Here is a 16,577-nt window from a genome sequence, read left to right as displayed (position 1 = left end):
CTTCAAGGATGCTGGCACCTGGACAAAAGATCTACTCACAGATTGAAAAGGTGTTAGCAGTTGTATTTGCAATTAAGGAATTCCAAGATCATGTATTCAAGGAAAAGTTCACTTTCATCATGGAGCAAAAACTGCTGGAAATGTTATTCAGTCCACATTCCAGTCTTCCAGAAAAATAACACTCTGCTTCTGGCTTTAGGCACTTTTCCTTAGCTCCTACAACTGTACAACTAAGCACAACACAAAAATATGGCACACTATCTTGTCTTCTCACAGAACCAGACTTGACCTTTAACCTACAGGAAATGTCATGTGTTCACATAGATGCATAAAGGAGAGACACCTTGGAAAGATTTCTCATAACAGTTGCACAAATCATTTCAGACATGTCCCATGATCTAATCTTATGACAAGACATGCACTATGTGCTCTGTGAGTGGCCCACATAGATTTTAAAAAATGTAAATTAAGAACTCCAGACCTGGTCCCCATATCTACTCCTGTTATCAGTCAAAATTATGTCTTCATAATAGAGCTGAGACACATACACATCATGTCATCATCCTGGCCATCCTGTGACCACAGATTTTATGAATACATCATTTTGGGCTCTGGGGAATGTTATGGATGAAAGTTACAGTGAAATGACTTACTAGCCAGACTTGAACATGGAAACCATTCTGTGCAGCTGTTCAGCTAGTGCTTCACATTTCCTCTTGACCCACCCCCACTTCAACATTGGGAAAGCATTTGAACTTTGTAGGCCCATTACTGGACTACATGGGGCTGATAGTTGTGGACACCTACTCCAAATATCCATATATTATAAGCATGGCAACAACCACAACAAAGTCCATAATAAATGTGCTGTTTCATATTCTAGCCAATGAAAGGGTTCCCTGAACTGTAGTGCCAGACTGTGGGCCCCAATTCACAGCAGCAGCTTTCAGCCAATTCTACACATCAGGCAGTGTAAACTATCTTCTTAGTCCATCATTTCACTTATCGTCTAATGGCAAAGCAGAGTGTATGGTGTAGACATTTAAGCAGCAAATGTTGAAAGCAGTGGGAACTCCCTCTGCCATAGCCAGTGCTCATACTGTTCCTGAGCATGTACAGGACCATGTACATCTGAGATCATAGCCAGGCAGGGCTGCTCCATGGTAGGCAACCACAGACACTCCTCCTCCTGCTGGCCCCATACACCAGGAATCCTGGATTAAGCACTCAAGATGATACCCACCAGAAACAGCAGTAGGGCATGTACATTAGGAGCAAAATTCATGTGGACACAAGCAACTGTGGTTAACAGCTGTGGGTGGCACATCACATCAACCGACACACTGAAGGATTTGGAGTGCTGTCATACAAACCAACTCCGCCCACACATATCAACTGCACACCACCAGTGGTATACTGTGAAATAGAAAGCCCATCATTGCCAGAACCACAATCTACCAATAATAACTTGCTTCCACAAAAACAAGCACCAATGTCTTTGGACCCAGACATGGAGATGGAGCTCAGCCAACAATGTGTACATTGCCAGCATAGTGCCAGAAATTCCCAGTTCCTCACACCAGCTGGTGGGCCTAAATGCTGTGATATTCACCATACCACTGGTCCACCTTCTGAAACATCATCCGAGATGCTTCCAAACATACATATCCATTTTTGTGGGATGGGGAAGGGGGATGTAGTATCCCAACAATGTTACTTTAAAAGCCTGCTAGGCAGAGCTGTCAAAACCACAATCACTTGCATTGCTCTCTTGTAGCACCACATGCTATTCTGCCAGCCAATTGGAGCTCACAGCTGCTGTATGAGCTGTGCCACACAGTGACACAGGACTCCATGGTGAATTCAGTTTGCTATTATGTTGTTCTTTTTCTTAGTGTTGCAACTGTGAATTTCAGGCCTCAAAAGAAAGATTTTCAGGTTTTCCTTTTCATAATTAAGTCAGATGAAAGCAATTAACTGAAGACTGTCACTACTTCTAACTAGATGAAGATATGTGTACAGTAATCAAGTTTCTTCCTTGATATTATAACTTCCTTTTCCTATAGTGAAATTTGCTGAGTGGCCTCAAAACATCAATGTATAGCTGATGAGGCTGTGAAGAGTACATGGTATACTACTAAGATATACTGTATTAGAACTATTAAAAAGCTTCTTTCTTCAGTTGCTATCAAATAGTGAATATTTCTAGTAATTTGATATTATTTATAAAGAAGATGTTAAAACATATGTTCAACCAATGGCAATGGGCCATGTGATGGTGGTGGTGGTGGTGGTGGTGGTGGTGATGACATGTGTACTTTTTTGATATTTTAAATTTTGACATGACTGAAATTTCATTATTGGAGTTTAAAAATAAAAATTTTAACACTAGAAAGTTAGAAGACATATTTTCCTTCTTTGAGGGTGGGAGGAAGACATTAAATAAGCAAGTAAAATTCTGTAAAACCACCCTGTTACATTGATTAACTAGGCTGCTAATTATTTATTTCTTTTGTATCCTCAGTTATTTGGAAAGATAGCACTTGACTCGGACACGGAAATCCATCGCAATAACAATTTCCAGACCTTCCCTCAAGCCGTATTAGTTTTATTTCGATCTGCAACAGGTAATTACAACATTAAATTGTATGAAATTGTTTGATTACACTATTGAAATAAATAATAAAAAAGTTATTCATCATGAGTCATCATGCAGATCTATTCTGTTGGTTTTGTAGGTGAAGCTTGGCAAGAAGTTATGTTAGCATGTTCAGCAAATGTGAAGTGTGATATTAAATCAGATGAGAAAGGAAACATATGTGGATCCGATATGGCATTTCCATATTTTATATCATTTTATGTTCTCTGTTCATTTCTGGTAAGTATTAATCTAGTACTGCATGTATGAAAATTAAAACTTTGAAAACTTTTGTGTAAAATTTACTGTAAAATTGTTTTCAGATAATAAACTTGTTTGTTGCTGTTATTATGGACAATTTTGACTATTTGACAAGAGACTGGTCCATTCTGGGACCTCATCATCTGGATGAATTTATACGCTTGTGGAGTGAATATGATCCAGATGCAAAGGGTCGAATCAAGCATTTGGATGTTGTTACATTACTTAGAAAAATATCACCACCCTTGGGGTTTGGAAAACTGTGTCCGCATAGAGTAGCCTGCAAGGTAGTAAATTTATGCACATACATATAAGCTTGTTAATTTTGTATAATTCAGTTTTTAATACTTTGTCATTTATCATGCTATTACTACACCACTTTTTAATTTTTTGTGCCATTGCTCTCCAGAGATTGGTTTCCATGAACATGCCACTAAATAGTGATGGCACTGTTCTGTTTAATGCTACATTGTTTGCTGTTGTCCGAACATCACTGAGAATAAAAACAGAAGGAAATATAGATGATGCCAACGCTGAGCTTAGAGCAGTGATAAAGAAAATTTGGAAAAGAACAAGCCCCAAACTATTAGATCAAGTAGTGCCACCACCAGGAGGTAAGTGCTTAGTAAGTTAATCATGAAAATAAAATAAAAATATTTTATTACAATATTAATAGAATCGATTTCATATTTGCAGTGGAAGATGAAGTAACTGTGGGAAAATTCTATGCAACATTCCTCATTCAAGATTATTTCCGACGTTTTAAGAAAAGGAAAGAACAAGAACTGAAAGATGGTGATAAAGAATCTCATAACACAGTTACTTTGCAGGTAAACATTTTATTTTTCTCTGTGGTAGAATTTACTGTATACTTCAAGTTCCTGCTTTGCTGGATGAAACAGTGACTGGCCTGTACAGTTAATTGTTCATTTTCTTTGGACAGTACCACCATATAATAGCTAGACTGTGAAACCCTGAAAGGCATCTTAATTGAAATGCTTTCAAAAATCAGGAGATAATGTATCAATATAATGAACAGGAACAATACTTTCAAGTAAATGTACAGAAGATCAGTTTATGTAAATGTAGAATTTGATTGTAGGATTCTATTAAACATAAAAGGAAAGAAAATAGCTTAGAATTTTCTGATTTCCTTGTGAAGGCCTTAAAACAAAACTGTGAGTCATTGGTGCTCCATTAGAGCTTATTATAATAATTTCAAGGTGTGAAATAATTCACTAATGCTTTCAGGCAGGTCTTCGGACACTGCACGATGCTGGTCCTGAGTTGAAACGTGCCATATCTGGAAATTTGGAGGAACTTATAGATGACAATCCAGAACCCATGCACAGGGTATGTATCAAACAGTTTTTTCATCAGAAGCATTTTGTCATTAATCATTTCAAGAACATTCATCTATATATACTGATAATAAAACTGTAAAATCTTTTTTTTTTTTTTTTTTAAGTTTGACCATCCTTATCTCCAAAACTACTAGATGAATACTAATCGGGTTTCCACAGGTAACTTGAGTACAGTTTGGGGCAATGTATAGGCTTTATTTCATCAAATTTGGATCATGGGAAAAAATGTATCATGAGTGAAAGTTTCATCTAAAATCATCTGCTCATCTTAGTAGGGATACAGTTCAATTAGTCACGGAGTGACAATAACAAGAGTACAGTGCAGATAGTCACTCATCTCGAAAACATTAACAGGTGAGGGCCTGGACCTCGTGCATAATTTCTGTGCCTCCATTGTTTAATGAATGTCTTAATAGCACTTCGCTGTTGTTTCTTCCAGAAGTTGTATTGCTCTTCTTAGTAAAAGGCTTTGGGATTACTTAATGTTTTGTACTGAAACTTTACGAATATTCTATGTTGTGTCACCACCGTTGTAGTTGCAACTATGTCAATGGTAGCCAGTGAGGATGATGGCCAAGTTCTCAAATCAGTAGATTCTGTGACTGCTCCTCTTTCTCGTAGAAAGTCTTGGCAGCTTCCTGGAACCATCTTTGTAGAGGTAGTGTATCAGCTACTATACGAAGTTCCTCTGAGGGGAAGTCTCATGGGAGGTGGAGATTGAGATTCAGTGCTTTGTTTTGAATGGCCTGAAGTCAGTGTAGGTTGATCTCTGCTGTAAATCCCCAGACCACAGCTGCACACTTCAGGAGGGGCCGGATTGTGGCCTTATACTGTGGGAGAACTAAGTGGCCTGGCATCAGTGATGTGTGGTAAGCACTGGATACAGCATCCTTACCCAGCCCCATGTTTTCGTGCCTGTGCATGTTCTCGTAAATATGCCATTCCCATCACATGTCACTGCTGTAGTGGAGCAGGTGATTGCAGTCAGTGGTGGCTGCCTCAGATAGCTCTGTGGGCCTGCCATTTGAATGTCAGCATGCACTGTGCTTGTAGTAGTGGCCCAACTTAGGTCCACTGGCAGAAGGTGTAGTAACTGGTGGGCTGCTACACTCCTTGCAGGGGGAAGGACCAGGCATCACCATCCACGTTGCTGTAACTGGCAAGAGGACCATTGTCTCAAATAAGGGTGTAAGGCAAGCTTTCTATGAAGAATACTTCAACAGGATCTGACAATCCTGTCTGCTATCGCAGATGGATGATGGATGATGTGAGGAAAGTGAGAAGAAGCATCATTTGCCAATAACTACAAATTTTGTATAAAAGGACCAGCAAAATCAATGTGGACTCTTTCCCGAGGCTGTATAGAGCCCAGTCATGGCAAAAAAACAGTGCACCTGCTAACCAAACACTTGTGGCGGGGCAGGCCACTACAAGGTGTTCCACCTCCTGATCAATGCCAAACAAAAACACATGTGGTGCACCAACAGTTTTGTGCAGGAGACCCCCCTCCCAATGACCCTGATGTAATAAGTGGAGGAGGTCCTACTGCTGAGCTGCTGGAACCACGACATGGAGAGTGCACCCTACCACTGACAGGAGAATACTGCCATCTGAGAGGTGGTGGCACAATGCATAATAACTCCGAAGTGGGTCCGATGCCTGGCCGAACAGATGGTCAGGCAACCCCTGACGTATCGTGCCTATGACGCGCCAGAGCACTGGATCTATTGCCGCGACAGAGGCAACACAGCAACTGGTGATGGAGAAGCCATCCACCGTGTTCCTCATTTCTGTATGCAGTTGGAAGCAAAGCAGTTCCTCCTGGTCAAATAAGGAGTCAGGGTCCGTGAGGAGTAGGGACATAGCATCTACATTCACATATTGTGACTTGAGACAAAAATGGATATCATAATTGTACTGGGACAAGTAAAGAGCCCAATGCTGAAAATGATGAGCAGCTTTGTCTGGTAAGGATGCTCATGGGTTGAACAGGGAAGCCAAGACCTTATGGTCAGTAATTATATGAAATTTTGCTTCATACAAGAACACGCAAAATTTTTGATTTTTTGAGGGAGTAGCAATAGCTCTTTTTCCACCTGAGAATAATGTTGTGGAGCCGAGTTTAGTGTTTTTGACAAAAGGGCAATCGGTGGTTCAGAACCATCTGAGTGGTGATGGGCCAGGACAGCCCCCACTCCTTACTCAGACACATCTGTGCCCAAGACCAAATGCTCGTCAGGTTAAAATGTTGCAAGACATGGTCCAGGATGAAGTACATCCTTAAGCTGTGCAAAAGTGCTCTCACAAGCTCCAGACCAAACCATTTTGCTGAGGAACTGAGGAATGTCTCAAACTCACATTGATTAGACAGAAGGGGCAAGGCCATAATGGCAGTGACATGTTGTTACATATGGCTCATGCCAGGGGGGGGGGGGGGGGGGGTTGCAGAGTTTGACATATCACTGCTATGTGACCTTGTTTCTTTTTCATTTATGGTAAGAAGCCCACTGCATGGGGCAGGTCACCCACTCATGTCATATGAAATTAGGGACACAAAGGAGGTGGCATTTGCTGCTCCTGTTGTCAATGACGTGTTTGTCCGTGTCAGCCTGGTAGGCTTACTTGTCCTCCATTGTACTAGCTCCATGTGCTGGGGCTACATGCTGTCAACAATGGTGACAAGCCTGTAATTGGTGGCCAATGGCGTGGGAGACCTCAGACAACTGTGCTATATTCAAAACATCTTCCAATGTATGGTCCTCAAGCACAATGACACATTGACACACTTTCATATCTAGGACTGAACAAATGATGGCATCCCTGACCACGGTGTGCACATAAGACTCCTGGGACTTAGCTGTGACAACTTACAACTGAGGCTGTGAAGCTCAGCCACCCAAGCACAATATGACTGCTGTGGCATTTTTGTGACAATTGTAGAATTTAACATGCAGAGCAATCTCATGCATACGCTTGTGTTGATAAGAGAACAGCAAGATAGACATATTATCAAAAGCCATCTTTAAAATTTTGAAATTATCAAAACAAATTGATGCTGGTTCATGCAGAGGAGCTAACTGGTACATTTAGTGATACATACAAGAGGGTATTCATGATAAGAAAAGAACCTCAGAGACCTCCGTGTCAATTAGCTGGAATACTACAAAATGTCAGCAAAGCCACTTGTCATAAGCATTACAGTCTTCTGGGGATTAATCATAGGGTGGGAACGCCAGCAGGTGAACAACTGGTGAGTGAGCCTAGTCAATGTAGCCAGCAACCATTCCAATGTGGCTGTGTGTGCTCTCACTCATTGCCTCTTGTGTTCTAACTAGAAAAATAAGAAAAACACATGGCTATAAAAGAAATGGAATTTATTGAATCATGGATAAGAACAAGAATGCAGTGTAGATAGTTACACATCTTAGAAACATTAACAACTGAGGGTCTGGAGGCCCATGCATATCCTAATAAAAATGCTACCCCCATCAGGTGTCACTGTTGTGCTGTTCATGCATGGCTGGGGTGCCTGTGGTGGCCATCTCTGGTAGCTGCGGGCATGCCATTTGAATGTTGGCATGCCGTAGTGGCCCAACTTCCATCCACTGGCAGTAGGTGCAGTAACCAGCAGGTTACTACAGGAGCCAATAAATAGTGCTGTTAGTTTCTGTAACTCAAGACAGATGAATTTTTGGGTGTTTATGGCAGTGACAGAATTAAGTGCCACAATCTTATCTTTACGAATGCAAACTAAGATTGAATTTACCAGCCTAGTATATACAGATTTAGCGATTTCACTGTGTGTATTAAAACTTTGTTTCTTTTTGATAGATTTTATTTATATTCATAGCTATATGGAAAGATGAATTAACTTGTATTCTTTACTAGGAAAGATGCTTTGTAATTTGGGTGCCTACGCATTACATTTTGATTTTATTTTGTTTATAAATAAAAACGATTATGTAAGTCTTTCTGAAGACACCAGAATTGTTAAAAGACTAAGAATCCAATGAGAATTTTGAGGCAAGACTTGCTTGACTCGAGAACATCAAGCTTTAACTCGCTCTTTAGAAACTCCTTCCAAAATCGAGGCAAGATGTAACTCTGATCAAGACCATCGTGCATTATCTTCCTCCTTCACTCACACAGTTTTAACATTACTTCCCTCCAATGTAACATCACAGAAGTGGAAAGTTTGAAGGGGAATAGTGCAGGTGAGCTAGTTATTATACCCCAAATCGTATTTATTCCTAACACTTTACCATTTTTTTTTAATGTATACAATTCCATGCGAGCTTACGTTGTACCATGACCATAAACAAAGCACAAGGTCAGATGTTACATGCTGCAAGCAGGGACCTTAGTGTCAGTTGCTTTTTGGACATGGTCATAAATAAATAAATGGGCAATGTCAGGTTTCTCATCTAGTCATTAACAAGTAAAAGTCTGTTTTCCATTTTATTAAAAATAGTTTGATTATTCTTAGAAAATTAACTTCTCCATGCAGCAAAATACAACTTTCATGATATTTTCAGAATTTTTCTGTCTTATGCAGTGTGTAACAATTACTTGGATGTGAAATGTATTTTTTGCCTCCTTGCCATTATTTTTCACATTGCCACCAAAGTTCCAATAGTGGCGGTGGTGGTGGTTTTACTCATCCATAGACCTCTTTTAAAAGGATATTTTTGTCTTTTTTAATTACAATTTAAGAAGAAAATAAGAAATTAAGTAATGGTGATAACATACATGTTTAAAAGTTTTATTTATTCCAAATGAAACTATTAATAATATACTTATGGCAGATTCACTGAAAGGTTTAAACTGTATCAATGTAAACTAAATGTGAATTTGACAGAAAATTAGTGATTAACAAACACTCATAAAAGGATAGCTTAAATAATAAATATTTTAACCAACACAAGTGCATACATCGTTATACAGATATCATGTTCATAGGTTTCTCTGGGAATTAGCCTTACCTCAATGTCACCGTAAATAATTAAATATATAGCAGTTACTGATCATCTGAGTAGATATACTTGACTGTTTATTTTGTTAGTGACAATTTCTAACAATCTAAAAAAGTTTCTTAATTGCTCTGAAGCTAGACTATTCCATGGGGAGCATGTAGTGAGTATTTCAGCATGATATGGATTTGTAACAACACTGTAAGACAAAAAAAAAAAAAAACAATGTAGCTTGAATGAGTTATGCAAATTGGTCACAAACTGATATTCATACAGAAAAATACAAAATTTTATACTTTGGTGGCCAGTAGATAAATGTGTGACACTGCAGCCAGATTTCACCCTGCAGCCAGCAAGGATGGTAAATAGAAGGTACACTAAAACCAGGGCATAAAGTCTTTGCAAATTTCATTCTGTGTACTCAGTTCAGTTGGACTGTAACTATACCTTGCAGACAGACGTGTGAACAATGTATACAGATGTCAGAATTTGAAAGAGGATGTGCAGTTGGACTCAAAGAAGCCAATTGAGTAATTGGTGAATCACTCAACATTTGAATAGGAGCTGTGCCACTATTCAATGACATTAGCAGGAATGGGTGAATAATGGCCAAACACAGCGTCAAGAAGGAAACAGTCAACCATGAGTGATGACAGAATGTGGGGACTGAGCAACTATCAGAGAGGCATTTGGAACCCCAGAGCCATTGTTCTCATTGACTCAATATGCAAGTGGTGCTTGAGTGACTACAAGGACCATTAATAGGTGGCTCACAAAACGGAGGCTGACTGTCATTGACCTCTATAGACAAACAAGCCTGTATGCAGTGGTGTCAGGTACATTTTGCCTGGAATCTCATTGACTAGAGTAGAACTGTCCTCAATGATGATTCCCACTTTGAACTGAGCCCCAGTGACCTGCAAAATCATGTCTGGAGCTACCATAGACAGCAATGCAATACCAACCTCACTTTTTCCCGCCGTATGGCCCGACAACCAGAAGTCATTATCTGGGGTGCCATTTCATTGTGCCCTTTGGTTGTCATCTGTGGAACCCTTACAGCGCAGCAGTATGCCAGTGATATTCTATGCCCCATTTTGTTGCCCTTCACTTCAAACCATTCTCAGCTTACATTCCAGCAAGATAATGCCCTTCTGCATTTGATGATCTCACATGCCAGTTGGACAGAATTTGGCATTATATCACCTAGGAGGACATCCAACAACTCTATCAATCATTGCCAACCAGAATAACTGCTTGCAAAAATTCCAGAGATAGACCAATGTGTTATTGAAGTTCTCAATTTGTGAAGCTCTTTCTCTTGAATAAATTGTTCAGTTTTCGTTCCGTTTGGGTAACTCCTGTGTGTGTTGTCTTCCCTCCATCTCCTCCCTCCCCCCCGACTGCCCTTAGAAAGTATTTATTGTCAGCTGTCAGCTACACACGAATGAAGTATATGAATGTTGGGGCTCAATAGATTAATACCCAATGTATCCCCCTAGCTGTGTGGACCAAGACATGTATTACGACATAATTTTATGATGGGTAGTCATAAAGTTTCAGTTATCACATCTAAAAGGTAAAGTTATATAATTATTGTTTTGTTTGTTTGCAGGTACATGTTGCAGTCCTGGTATACATTGAAATTCTCCTGCCTCAATACTGTAGCATGTCACCACTGGAGCAAAACAAAATAGTACAGCCATTCGATAAAGTGGAGTTGGGCTGCATCATTTCAGTGTGTGCCAGAATTGCAGACATGCACCTGCACACAAACAGAATATTAACTGCATAACTTTATATTTCTTCTGGTAATGATAAAACACATTATGACTACCCTTTGTAAGGTTGTCACAAGATCTGCCTTGGTCCTACAAGCAAATAAGGAAGTCTCTCATGTGTCACCAACTTTCATTCACCTCACTGGTGTATTGCTGACACCTTTAGTGATGTGCTATAGTACTGTGGCATGAGAATTTCTCAAAGCATATTTTTGTACATAAAACAGGCACAGGGAATGCTTAAAAATTTTTACATAATTTATACTCATAAAGTGCACAGCTTGTCGTCTCGCCGTAGCATTCTCATTTTCCAAGCACGGGGTCCTGCCTTCGATTCCCGGCGGGTTCAGGGATTTTCACCTGCCCCGAGATGACTGGATGTTGTTGCGTCATCTTCATCATCATCATTCATCCACATTAAAGTCAGAGGAAGGCAACGCAAACCACCTCCATTAGGACCATGCCTAACACAGTGGTGCGTGTCTCCCGCATCGTTCCCCTACACTCTGTCAAGAAACGTGGGACTTCATTTCAATTCATTTTCATACTCATAAGGTCTCATATTATATATATTACAAAAATGGTTTTTTGTGTGTGTGTGTGTGTGTGTGTGTGTGTGTGTGTGTGTGTGTGTGTGTGTGTGTGTGTTACTATGTTTCTTACTCCTCCACGCTGAAACAGCTGGACAGATTTATTGGTTTGGATGAAATTTGGAATGGAGATAGCTTACACCCTGAATTAACATATAGGCTTCCCTGTATATACCTACCAATCAAAGGGGTGGGTGTTGGGGTGAAAAATATGTGTAACCCCATGACACAAATACCTGTATTTTATTTGTTCATTTGAGAATGATAGCATTTAGTAACCTGTAACAAACATTACATACAGTATGAGATATTTCCAAATCATCTTCTCACTGGCAACACCAACAAAGTGGTGAGAAGAAAAAAGTTTATCACTTACTACATTTTTGCTGTTCACGCAGTAGAATTGCTGCATGGAGCACGATGGTTTAATTTATTACTTCTTCACTACTAACTGCACACACAACATATTTTGCAGACAGTATTCACATATACCACTAAATGTATCTGCAAAATTGCATCATTGAGCTTCAATATTACATCATTGTAAGGAGCATAGTTCAGGAGATACAATCTTATAAACACTGAGCAGCACGAAAGTGAAACTGCAGGGTGAAATTTGCTAGAGGTAAAAGTGAAATATGTGCACAAATATATGTGAAATATGTTAAATACATGTAAAATGTGTTTGACATGTGTATGCAGGCAAAGACAAGGGTAAAAAGCTCATCCCAAACCCCTGAAATGGTTTCAACCAAATTTGGTACATCCACACATCAAAAAACATTTGCATCACCTCGGTTCCAAGAGTTCCGGAACCTGTACAGAAAACTGGAATAGAGATCAACATAAACATCATTTCTGCCCTTTTTATTGCTCATGAAAACCACACATTGCATGTTGTACCACCATACAGCCAGACCTTCAGAGCCGGTGGTCCAGATAGTTGTACACACCGGTACCTCTAATACCCTGTAGTACGTCCTCTTGCATTGCTGCATGCCTGTATTCGTCATGGCATACTGTACACAAGCTCATCAAGCCACTGTTGGTCCACATTGTCCCACTCCTCCATGGTGATTCAGCGTGGGTCACGTTGTCCATAAACAGCCTTTTTATCTATCCCAGGCATGTTCGAAAGAGTTAATGTGTGGAGAACATGCTGGCCACTCTAGTCAAGTGATGTCATTATCCTGAAGGAAGTCATTCACAAGACATGCATGATGGGGGAATGAATTGTCATCCAAGAAGATGAATACCTCGCCAATATGCTGCTGATATGTTTGTACTATTGGTTAGCCTTGCTGCACTTGCTGATTAATGTGTCTAAGGCATCAGCCAGAGGGGGTTGCCTCCAAACACGTCTCCGATGATTGTCTGGTTTAACACATGTGCAACACTCATCGGTGAAAAGAACATGATGTCAATCCTGACCAGTCCATTCGGTATGTTGTTGGGCCCATCTCTACCATGCTGCATGGTGTCAGGGCTGCAAAGAAGTACCTCACCATGGATGTCGGGAGTGAAGTTGCGCATCATGCAGCCTATTGGGCACAGTTTGAGTCATGACATGATGTCCTGTGGCTGCATGAAAGCATTATTCAACATGGTGGTGTTGCTGTCAGGGTTCCTCCGAGTAGCCACCTGTCATTTCTTTATTTCTTTCAAACAGTCTTTGTACATTACTAACAGTACAGTTAGCCTTCTGCCGCTGAGCAGCGTGTCATCAGTGTGCAAGTAGCAGCATTACTGCATTTACTAGGCAGTTTTGTATTTTAATAACTGTTTAAATTTTGTGTCAAATTGTTTGTGCTCTCTGTAGATTAGTCCAGACATTCTTTGCACATCAGTATTTAGCATGGATAGGAACTGCGACTGCTGTGTTTGGATGTGGGCTGATTTGGCATCCCTTCACTCCCAGCTTCAGGCAGTGTTGGCTTCGGTCACACAGCTTGAGGCTGTTGCCAGTGAGCATCACTGTGGGGGTCCAGACAGGGGTTTGTCGGGGACAGCCAACTCGTCCCATACATCCCCCAATCGGACTATGGCTGTGGCTGCCCAGGATACTGCCCACATTGAGGCTGACCACTCACCCGTAGTAGAGTGGGAGGTTGTCTTGAGGTGTGGCAGGGGGTGAAAGACATTCCGGAGGGCTGGACGGAAGACCTCTCCAGTTTGTCTGACGAACCGGTTTCAGGCTCTGTCTCTGGCTGATACTGATCTTCGGCCGGACATGGCTACTTGCCCTGTTCCAGAGGTTGCCCCTCAGTCTGCAAGATCCGGGCAGTTGCAGAGGGTGGGCTTACTGGTCGCTCATGCCGGCACCAATGATGTGTGTCGTTATGGATTGGAGGTAATCCTCTCTGGCTTTCGGCAGCTATCTGATTTGGTGAAGACTGCCAGTCTCACTAGCAGGATGAAAGCAGAGCTCACCATCTGCAACTGTGTGGGCTGCAGATTCCTCGACTTGCGCCATAGGGTGGTGGGTTTTCAGGTTCCACTGGATAGGTCAGGAGTACACTATACACACAGCAGGCGGTTACATGGGTAGCAGGGGTTGTGTGGCATGGACTAGACAGTTTTTTAGGTTAGATGGCCTCAGGCAAGTACAGAAAGGGCAACGTCCTCAAAGGGTGCGGGGCAAACTCAGGACATGCAAGGACCAAGCAGCAATTGGTATTGTAATTGTAAACTGTCAAAGCTGCATTGGTAAAGTACTGGAACTTCAAGCGCTGATAGAAAGCACTGTAGTTGAAATCGTTATAGGTAAGAAAAGGGGGCTGAAGCCAGAAATAAATTATGCCGAAATTTTTACAAAGGCACAGACGGTATTTATAAGGGATAGATTGCATGCAACCGGTGGTGGTGTGTTTGTCGCTGTTAGTAATAGTATATCCTGTAGTGAAATAGAAGTGGATAGTTCCTGTGAATTATTATGGGTGGAGGTTATACTCAACAACCGAGCTAGGTTAATAATTGGTTCCTTTTACTGACATCCCGACTCAGCAGCATAAGTGCAGAACAACTGAGAGAAAATCTGTAATACATTTCATGTAAATTTCCTCAGCATGTTATAGTCTTAGGTGGAGATTTCAATTTACCAGATATAGGCTGGGACATTCAGATGTTTAGGATGGGTGGTAGGGACAGAGCGTCGAGTGACATTATATTGAGTGCACTATCTGAAAATTACCTCGAGCAATTAAACAGAGAACCAACTCGTGGAGATAACATGTTGGACCTACTGATAACAAACAGCCCCAAACTTTTTGACTCTGTAAGCGCAGTACAGGGAATCAGTGATCATAAGGCCGATTTAGCATCCCTGAATATGGAAGTAAGTAGGAATATAAAAAAACTGAGGAGGGTTTATCTGTTTAGCAAGAGTAATAAGAGGCAGATTTCAGACTACCTAACAGATCAAAACGGAAATTTCTGTTCCGACACTGACAATGTTGAGTGTTTATGGAAAAAGTTCAAGGCAATCATAAAATGCGTTTTAGACAGGTACGTGATGATTAAAACTGTGAGTGATGGGAAAAACCCACCGTGGTTCAACAACAAAGCTAGGAAACTGCTGCTAAAGCAAAGAGAGCTTTACTGCAAATTTAAACGCAGCCAAAACCTCTCAGACAAACAGAAGCATTCAGTGAATTTGAAAGCAAGATTCTATGTACTGACTTGACAGAAAATCCTAGGAAGTTCTGGTGTTACATTAAATCAGTAAGTGGATCAAAACAGCATATCCAGACACTCTGGGATGATAATGGCATTGAAACAGAGGATGACACGCGTAAAGCTGAAATACTAAAAACTTTTTTCCAAATCTGTTTCACAGAGGAAGACCGCACTGCAGTTCTTCTCTAAATCCTCACACGAACAAAAAAATGGCTGACATCGAAATAAGTGTCCAAGAAATAAAAAAGCAACTGAAATCACTCAACAGAGGAATGTCCACTGGACCTGACAGGATACCAATTCGATTCTACACAGAGTACGCGAAAGAACTTGCCCCCATTCTAACAGCCATGTACCGCAAGTCTCTAGAGGAATGGAAGGTTCCAAATGATTGGAAAAGAGCACAGGTAATTCCAGTTTTCAAGAAGGGTCGTCGATCAGATGCGCAAAACTATAGGCCTATGTTTCTGACATCGATCTGTTGTAGAATTTTTGAACATGATTTTTGCTCACGTATCATATCATTTCTGGAAACCCAGAATCTACTCTGTAGGAATCAACATGGATTCTAGAAACAGCGATTGTGTGAGACCCAACTCACATTATTTGTTCATGAGACCCAGAAAATATTAGATACAGGCTCCCAGGTAGAAGCCATTTTCCTCGACTTCCAGAAGGCGTTTGATACAGCTCTGCATGTCGACTGATATACAAAGTAAGAGCCTACAGAATATCAGACCAGCTGTGTAGCTGGATTGAAGAGTTTTTAGCAAACAGAACACAGCATGTTGCTCTCAATGGAGAGATGTCTACAGACATTAACGTAGCCTCTGGCATGCCACGGGGGAGTGTTATGGGACCATTGCTTTTCACAATACATATAAATGACCTAGTAGATAGTGTTGGAAGTTCCATGCAGCTTTTCATGGATGAAGTTGCAGCATTAGAAAATTGCAGCAAAATGCAGGAAGATCTGCAGCGGATAATCACTTGGTGCAGGGTGTGGCAACTGCATTAGAAAATTGCAGCAAAATGCAGGAAGATCTGCAGCGGATAGTCACTTGGTGCAGGAGTCTGCCACTTGAGTTTGCTAAACATCTCCGTAACGCTATCACGATTACCAAATAGCCCTGTGACAAAACTTGCTGCACTTCTTTGGATCTTCTCTAGCTCCTCTGTCAATCCGACCTGCTACGGATCCCACACTGATGAGCAATACTCAAGTATAGGTCGAACGAGTGTTTTGTAAGCCACCTCCTTTGTTGATGCCCCCTACTTATACCTCCTGAGGAGATCAC

The 16,577-nt window shown here is 41.0% G+C and overlaps 1 protein-coding gene across 5 annotated transcripts in view; it reads left to right on the top strand.

Annotated features, from left to right (window-relative positions):
* Nucleotides 1-16,577, top strand: part of LOC126471447 (muscle calcium channel subunit alpha-1-like) — an 876,499-nt gene that overhangs the window by 761,909 nt on the left and 98,013 nt on the right. For all 5 annotated transcript variants that reach the window (XM_050099633.1, XM_050099629.1, XM_050099632.1 and 2 more), the window contains exons 30-35: nucleotides 2,525-2,627; nucleotides 2,739-2,878; nucleotides 2,962-3,186; nucleotides 3,309-3,513; nucleotides 3,596-3,729; nucleotides 4,151-4,252. In XM_050099633.1, the coding sequence (XP_049955590.1) occupies nucleotides 2,525-2,627; nucleotides 2,739-2,878; nucleotides 2,962-3,186; nucleotides 3,309-3,513; nucleotides 3,596-3,729; nucleotides 4,151-4,252 (909 nt within the window). The remainder of the gene's footprint in view (nucleotides 1-2,524; nucleotides 2,628-2,738; nucleotides 2,879-2,961; nucleotides 3,187-3,308; nucleotides 3,514-3,595; nucleotides 3,730-4,150; nucleotides 4,253-16,577) is intronic.

The sequence above is a fragment of the Schistocerca serialis genome, chromosome 3 (genome assembly GCF_023864345.2).
Source record: "Schistocerca serialis cubense isolate TAMUIC-IGC-003099 chromosome 3, iqSchSeri2.2, whole genome shotgun sequence".
NCBI classification, from domain to species: Eukaryota; Metazoa; Arthropoda; class Insecta; order Orthoptera; family Acrididae; genus Schistocerca; species Schistocerca serialis.
Note: the sequence above shows the minus strand (reverse complement) of the source record. Positions and strands in the feature narration are given on the sequence as shown.